The 8,469-nt window shown below is 45.6% G+C and overlaps 1 protein-coding gene across 1 annotated transcript; it reads right to left on the bottom strand.

Moving 5' to 3' along the window:
• Positions 1–344: 344 nt before the first annotated feature.
• Positions 345–6,293, bottom strand: LOC136505659 (probable calcium-transporting ATPase 9, plasma membrane-type). Its single transcript, XM_066500823.1, has 7 exons — positions 5,988–6,293; positions 4,410–4,464; positions 2,345–4,284; positions 2,094–2,252; positions 1,588–1,759; positions 1,183–1,481; positions 345–916 (listed from the first exon to the last, which is right to left on the bottom strand). The coding sequence occupies exons 1-7, from the start codon at positions 6,168–6,170 to the stop codon at positions 611–613; spliced, it is 3,114 nt and encodes a 1,037-aa protein (XP_066356920.1). The 5' UTR covers positions 6,171–6,293; the 3' UTR covers positions 345–610.
• Between the last annotated feature and the right edge of the window lie 2,176 nt (positions 6,294–8,469).

Here is an 8,469-nt window from a genome sequence, read left to right as displayed (position 1 = left end):
ACGTGGCCAATGCAAACTACAACAGAACAGTTTGCGTAAACAATTGCTACTCCTGCTCCTTGGCTGACTTGACACTGGTTCCAATTTTACCGGATATATCTGAAGAGCCGTGTCTCTCCGATGTTATTAGGTGAAACCCTAGCTTTTAGCTTAGGTTGGACGTACCTGAACGGGAAAGAACTCGAGTTGGCCTTACTTGTATTGGTCTAATATAACACATGTTACCCTACCCTATGTCAAATTGTTAGCTCTCATTGCAATGTATGGACAAAAAACTAGGTAAGACAGATCACAGTTGCAGGGGTTTTCTCAGCAAGAAAGGGAGAGAAAGAAACGCACTGGGGTTAGGCGAACGCCTTGGGCCTGTTGGCCATTCATGTCTCTGCTCGTAGGCAGGAACCGATCGCGCTGTCAGTCACACTGTGTGATTGCACGAAGGTCAACAGACAACAGCATGAGCAGTCGGCCGTCAGAGAATTCAGACTTATTCCGAACAGGTCCCAAAATATAAGGTAGCCGCAGTGCTCCTGAGGCTCTCGTGAATCTGCTAACGCTAGCGAACACAGTACGTCAGTAGTACCTTCTCCGTCGTCGCTCTTCTCTTCTCCAGCTATATGTTGTCAGGACCGCTGGGAAGCGGTGCGTAGCCATTTGGACTCGCGCGAGTTCCATCTGATTTAACTGGTATGCACTTCAAGATGACACCGACGATCAAGCTGATGGATCCGAGGCCGACGCTTACCAGCCACAGCTGCCAGCTAAGTGGAACGGTGCTGGCAAAGGTGCCGAGGAATTCGATGATCACTACTTGGAACGCTGCTGTCACAGCTATGATTCCAATGAAGATCCAGTTGCTGAACATACCACGGAAAACATTGATCTTCTGCATTTCCCTGCTGTTTATTTCATTGAACACCTGACGCAACATAATAAAAAAAGTCCAACGTCAGATTGGCAGATACTATGTTCTCCTTGATCAGACAATATGGAAAATAGTTCAAATGTAGAGATCTATCCCCCAACCAGTCCAAATAACTAGCAACATATTGTTTGCATATCTATATCAGTTTAGGCTATAAGTTGAAGCTGGAAACAGAAGGAAATAGTTTGAAATGACCTTGACCTCAGCATCACCATAGGCATTACAGTAGTAAATGTATTGGTAATGGTGAATGCACGCACCTGGCAGAACACAAAGGAGTTGAATATGAGTGTATTGATAACAGATTTGGAATCTGCACCCTTGATGTTCAGAAGACGTTCCCCACCAAACATGAGAACTCCAAGTACAACCAACTGATATAAACTTTGCCCAATGATATTTCGCCACATGACTTTGGTAATGAAACTCTCTCCTCGCCTAACGGGCGGCCTCTTCATCATGTCATCGTTTGGCGGCTCTGTTGCTAGAGCTAAAGCTCCTAATGTATCCATGATCATATTGACCCACAACAATTGCACCGCTGTGAGTGGAGCGCTTCCTGTGGTGCAACAGTCAAAATACTGTTACTCCAATAGCAGGTATCAAGAATGACTAATTGAACAACCATGGCATTGCAAAAAGAATATTATAGATGATGCCCGCACCTGTAATGCATGCTGAGACAAAGTTGATGACCAAAGCAACAATATTGACAGTCAACTGAAACTGCACAAACTTCTGAATGTTTATGTAAACCGCACGACCCCACCTTGCAACGTTTATTATAGTTGTAAAATTATCATCAAGCACTATCACATCAGCACTCTCCTTGGCTACCTGGAAATATGTAAGGTTATACTGTTATCTTTCAAGCCAATTCAAGGGACACACAGAATTGCTAAACGGCAAGGCCTTGCAAGTGAGGAGTTCTAAACTTCTAATGGTACCAGCCCTGTATTCAGTCAGCAAGAGATTTTTTACATTTACAAGAATAGTAAAGGTGAATATGTTCGATGTTAATTTTTGTGAGACCATGGAGACAAACTAATTTCGCAGGACTGAAAATGAAATATAAAATTCACTAAATACTTTGTGAGGTATGTTCACGATAAGTATTCTTGTCAGTTCTCACTTAACCAAGTCCACAAACGACTGAATTATAACATAGTACCTCTGTTCCTGCTATGCCCATCGCAAGCCCAATATCTGCTTCATGCAATGCTGGAGCATCATTCGTACCATCGCCTGTCACAGCAACCACCTCCTTGAACATACCTCGCAAGTTTGTCACAAGGGTATGCTTGTCAAGTGGTAAAGAACGAGCCATAACCTGCCAGTGTTGAAAGATACATAAAATTGAGAAAAGTGATGATATGTTCATACATCCTATTGTACACGTAGGCTGAGGAAAGTGAAATGAACCTGAATCTTAGGTATCAGGTCCCTCATCTCCTCTGGGCTTTTGTTACGGAATTCTGGTCCTTCTATTGCTATGCCACCATCAGTCAGTATTCCACACTCTTTGGCTATAGCTTTAGCTGTATTGATATTATCACCGGTCACCATTCGTACTATGATACCAGCAGACATACAGGCCTTAACAGCATCCTTGACTCCTGGGCGCACAGGATCCTTGATGCCAAAAATAGATATTAGAGTAAAACCTCCTGTTGGACTATCTGTATCATCACTGAAATCATCCCCTTCCTTATATGCCAGGCACAATGTTCTTAAAGCATCTGAAGCAAAAGAGTTGATAGTACCTAAGACGCTCTTCCTGTGAGCTTCCGACAAGGGAACACTGTTTCCATCGCCATCAATCATCATGTCACACATTTCCACAATAATTTCTGATGCACCTTTGGTGTACCAACGGTATTTGCCATTGGGTAATGAGACCAACACTGCCATCTTCTTCTTAACTGAATTGAAAGGCTCAACCTTAACCTTGGTGCAGCTCCTATCTTCAGCATCATGATGTCCTTCTAGTTTCAATCCAAATTCTAAGATTGCCCTCTCTGTCGGGGTTCCCAAAACAGTTTGCCCACCATCCTTGTCTTTGACTACCTCTGCACTAGTGTTCTCAAAAATGCCCTGCAGAAGTAGGCTCAATGTGGCTGGAGAAATGGCAGAATTCAGATCTTCCAAACTGTTGTTACTGGTAAGTGACTTTGAAACCTCAGATATCCATATCTTGTCAACCACCATATGGTTGGTAGTCAAAGTTCCTGTTTTATCAGTGCATATAGTACCAGCAGATCCCATTGTCTCACATGCTGAAAGATGTCTTACAAGTGCTTTATCATTCATTAGCTTTTTCATTGCAAATGCTAGACTCAAAGTAACAGCTAGAGGCAGCCCTTCAGGGACAGCAACAACAATAATAGTGACTGCTGTTGCAAAGTAGTTTACTATAGTCAATGCATCAGTGGAATACCACTGGGACAGACCAACTGTCAAACCTTTCTCGATAAGGAATCTAACCATCAGGACAACAAATGTTAATGTAGCAAACAGCAGGCCAATTTTCCCGATGATGGTTGCAACTCCGTTGAGCTTAACCTGCAATGGTGTCTCATCCTCCCCTCCTTCACTCAACGTGCTCATCAGCCTTCCCCATTCAGTGCGCATGCCAACAGCAGTTACCAGCATCTTAGCTGATCCATCCTGGACTTTAGTTCCTGCCAAGATGAATGGCTTTTCTTTAGAAATATAAACTGGTTCGCTCTCGCCTGACAAGCTGGATTCATCAATCAAAAGGGAATATCCATGAACATACAGTCCATCAGCAGGCACTAGGTCTCCAATTGATAGGTGCACAATATCACCAACTACCAAGTCAAATATCGAGATCTTCTGCCGACAGCCGTCCCTGGTTACATGGATAAATATCTTCTTCTTCTCGTTGTCTAGCTCCTTGAACTGAAGCGACTGCCTGTAGTCACTGATAGCAGTAACCATCACAACCAACAGAATGCTGAGTATTATTCCCAGGCCATCATACATGCCCTTGGGCCAACCTTCAGATGCCAGACCAACGACAGCAGATATCAGAGCACATACAATAAGGATGATAAGAGTCATGTCCTGCAACGCATCCCAGACAAACATCCAGAAACTTCTTGCAGGTTTCTCCACATAGCGATTGACACCATAGATGGTTTGCCTAGTATCCAAGTTGCTAGCAGATATGCCATGGTCAAATGACGAACGTATTTTTGTGGATATCCCATCTACCCCGCCATGCATCTTCAAAACTTTCATATCATGCTTGCTTGTGATCGACGCCAGCTCGTCTGGGTTGATGGAAAACCCAGCCTTGATAATATCATCAGTTAGCCGGTACTCTTTATTTTTGACACCTTCACATCAGATGGTTCACAAGTTAGATCAAGTTTAGTAAAGCACCATGAGATCATCCCCCCTACCCCTAACAAAAGAATACAAAGCACCATAGAAAACAGCAACATGGCAAGGTATGTAGTACCATCGATGAAATTGAGCGCAGCCTGCTGCACATAGAGGGCGACCCGGATTTTTTCCTGGTGAATAAAACAAAGAGTAAGCTTCGTATAAGATACATACTAGTGCTTTCCTTATCACAAACATAACAACACACGAGATACAAACAAACGCACGGTGCTTGTAATTTAGTAACAGACTAGCATTTCTTCTTGTATTATTTAAAAATGGATCTGTATCCACACTAACCCTATGCGCCAAACCTGGAGCATATACACTAATCCATAAATTGAGTCCAGTTCGACAAAACACTGGATTCTCCTAAGGAAGCAATACGAAAAGTTGGATGAGTGATTTGGCATCAAAGTAACCAATAGTAGAAAATACTATTCATTAGTCCTTTCCTTGCAACAGACAAAACAGGATATGAGAAACAAACAAATGCACAGTTTTGTAATTTAGTTGCCAAACCTAGAGCATCTAAAATGCTGGATTCTCCTAAGCAAACAATAGGAAAAGTTAGGTTAGCCATTTGGCATCAACCGTTCAACATTACTATAAGACGCTACTAATGAGATACAAACAAATACAGAGTACTTAAAGTTCAGTACTAACGGAGTAGCATTTCTTCTTTAACAATTTCTACGAAACGGAATCTGTACCCACCCTATGGGCCAAACCTAGACCGTATACACTGGCCTGTAAATTAATTAAATCGAACCAAATGACAAATGAGTGATAAGGCATCAAACTAAAGACGATGTGGAAGTGCAAGTGGGGGGGAGCCTGCACCGACTGGACCAATAGGATGTGGCCAGCACGTGAGGTGGTGCGTGTGTACAGTGTACTTGTCATTGTGGCCTACCCTACATCACTGGCAATCCGGGATGTGGGATCCTTCCCGGAAGTTTCCCGGAGGTCGCATTCACGCCCATCGCTGCAACTGGCCCGTGAACATGTGAACCCGTCGGTCCATGAACGGAGAAGGGACATCGATCGTCTCGTCTCCCCTTCCCTCTGGGCATCTCAAAGGGAGGTGTGCTACGGATGTACGGCAACAGAAACGCTAAAGCTGCCCCTTTGGGTGTCCCTTCGTTCCCTAATGCGCCACTGATACAGTTGCGGATCGTAGTAATTGGACAGGATTGTGGAAAGTGAGGCAAGGCGTGGTGTCGCGATCTGGCTCTGGTGGTGTGTCTAATCTGCATCAGCAGTAGTATGCCATCGCTTTTACCAGGCAGGTGGAGGACATAACAGGAGAAGCAGACTCAGTTAGGCTGGAATGGACTGAATTGTTCATCGGAGTCAATTTAGTAAGGGAAATGGGAGTTGGAACGGTTTAGGTGGTGGGGGCTTGAAAAGGATGCAGCAGGAGAAAAGAAACGAAAAGGTTGAGATGCAGAGAGTGAGGAGAGATCCTTTCTTGCCTCCTGAGAGCAAGAAGGAACGAACAAGAAGAAGGACCGGAGGGAGGTGGGGAAGCCGGGAAGGAAGCTGCAAGTAGAGCAGATTGGTGGTTGGGCCGGCGGCGGCAGGGAAGCCAAAACCCAATCAGGATTGAGGAGGATGAGATGGATGAGCACTAGTAGCAGGTAGGGGGTACCTGGGTGGATCGACGCTTGAGTTCGTTCTGGTGGCGCTTGGCGAGGTCGGCGACCATGCGGAAGCGGCGGCGCGGGTTCTTGACGACGGAGACGGCGTCGCGCCATCGGCGCAGGGCCTCATCGGAGCGGTTCTTGGGCGGCAGGTCGAACTTCTCCTGCAGGTTCTTCTCCAGCCACTCCATCCCGGCCGGCCCGCCGCGCGGTGCGTCCCTCCCTCCCCGTAGTGCCCCGCACCCCCCACCACTGGCCACAGGAGGAAGCAGAGGAGAGGCCCACCCCTCCTGTTCCTGTCTAGTATCGCGATCGCGATGGCGACTACAATAATAAAGAGAGGATATATCGATAAAGAAAAGCAGAGGACGCCCAATCGGCCATCCACCTCTCGCGGTCGCCGGTCGTGGTCTGCCGGACGTTGAGTCGACGGCCAGGGCCCACTTGTCTAGGTGGGGCCTGCGCGGCTTGGGCCCAATCAGCGGGCGCCTTCTCAGGTGGGACCTCCCGGTGTGTGCACGTTCGTGCGACTGCCGCGGCAGGTCTCCATCTCCGATGGCTGCTTTCTGCTTTGGGCCGTCCTCATGTCACGTACGGTACGGCGGTTGGACCGCCGCCGCGCCACCGCCACGATGGCGCGCTAGCTACGACAAAAGTCTACTGGATGTAAGTAGTACTAGATTGCCACTGATCTGCGTGTAGCGAAATTAGTGGTATTGATTGATTATTTTACTAGAAAAAAGATGAAAATGGTATTGATTGATTGATTAAATAATTAATTCCAATTATCGGACGCTCGTCGATTTTGGCAAGGGATGATTGATTGCCTTACCATGTGTGTTGCTGCTGCCACCGATGGGTGGGGTAATTAACTGAAAAAATAATCCTAGTTCCATGCAATCATGCCCCCGGTGGGTGGGGTTGGTGTTTTTGAAAATAAATAAATCCGTCCCCTTGCCCAAAAACTCTCTGGTCGCGAAAAGAGTAAATAACACTTCTGGATGCGTGAAACAATCTCGAGTAGTTTTACTAGGACCCTATCTGAAACCGCGCGCGTGGCCGAGAGAAATCGCAGAATCCTGCGAAACGTCCCGCGGCTACCTCGATTCTTGCCACCGAACAGACTTGATCAGCCACCGCCTAATAACAATTAAACTAGTGATAAAGTTTTACGTATCGCAGGTCGCTCGCCGTGCGCCTCTAGCGCCCCACGCGATCGGTGAACATGGTCCCAAACAGGATCTAGGTTTGTTTATACAAAAAAAAAAACAATATCGATATTTTTATTTTTTTACATATGTTTACCATGAAAATATATGTCGCAATCAATCTAGTGATACTTGCTCATCATGATTATGGCTTTATATATATTTGTACCAATATATATAGCCACCTTGATTTACGATAATATTTGTACCAATTTATGATAACATGAATATGCATTTACGATACTCGTGTTTCTATAACTCATGGTGATATTTACGATAATGTTGTAGTAAATCACTTAGTAAGGAATTACTGTAATCTCGTAAATTAGCATGGTAATTATCGTAATTCAAAGTGGCCATAGACTTTTCTTTTTTGCGAATGAGACTAGCTAGACTTGAGCGTTAGCTAGATGCCTAGATGTGAAGGTTAGCTTTATACTCCTATATATATATATATATATATATATATATATATATATATATATATATATATATATGCGCTGTTCAATTTTACTCCCTAATTGACAAGATGCGTTGTCGTTGCGGTGGCGCTGCCGGCTGCAGCTAGCGTTACAGTATTGCTCGACCAACTAACTCCAAGGCGTATGTTAGGCTTATATTCGTTTGAAAAAACAAGTTTACGCCTACGGGCTATCATCTCCTTGTCAAATTTTCCCACTCGCATCGGTCATTCAGTCAATATACATGAGCTGTTTGTCATAAAAAAAAAGGCATCACGCAACGTTGGTTTCGGTCTATATTCTCTCCATGACCAGACCCCTCTTTCGCATTGTACAAAACATTTTACTTTTTTGATATTCATGTCCCCGTGGAACGTGAGTCTTTTAATAACTATATAAAAACGAAATTTTTTTTTCTGAAAATTTATGTATGACTCCTGTGAAGATCTTGCGTCCCAAAGAAACCCTCTAATATAGTAGCACTACCAAGAATTTACAAGAAAGTTGGAAAATCAAATGCAAAAATTAAGGACTGCGGTAAGCGAACTGCTAGCGCCCGGAAGTCCGATCCGCACGCTCGAGGCAGTTGCGCCTGACCACGCCCGCCTGCACGTCTACGTCCTTCACGTGGAGGCCGACGCTGCTCCCCGTTTCTCGCGCATGCCTCGATCTGCGCTCGTTTCCCCGCGCTTGCCGCTCGCGCCCCACGTGCCCCCAGCTCACCCCCGCAGGCCGTCCCCACAGCCCGCCACGTCCGCCTTCGCACCGCCCCACGTGCGCGATGAGCATGCCCCATCGCCCCCCTGACCGCAGCACCCCCA

This window comes from Miscanthus floridulus, chromosome 14 (genome assembly GCF_019320115.1).
Source record: "Miscanthus floridulus cultivar M001 chromosome 14, ASM1932011v1, whole genome shotgun sequence".
NCBI classification, from domain to species: domain Eukaryota; kingdom Viridiplantae; phylum Streptophyta; class Magnoliopsida; order Poales; family Poaceae; genus Miscanthus; species Miscanthus floridulus.
This window is presented reverse-complemented; position numbering and strand designations above follow the sequence as displayed.

Bases quoted from the DNA above. Each gene is read 5' to 3' on its own strand.
- LOC136505659 (XM_066500823.1), bottom strand. From the start codon at position 6,170: ATGGAGTGGCTGGAGAAGAACCTGCAGGAGAAGTTCGACCTGCCGCCC. The intron at 4,465-5,987 runs GTACCCCCTACC...TTTATTCACCAG, and splicing joins TCAAGCGTCGATCCACCCAG to GAAAAAATCCGGGTCGCCCT. The intron at 2,253-2,344 runs GTTCATTTCACT...CAACACTGGCAG, and splicing joins ACCTGATACCTAAGATTCAG to GTTATGGCTCGTTCTTTACC.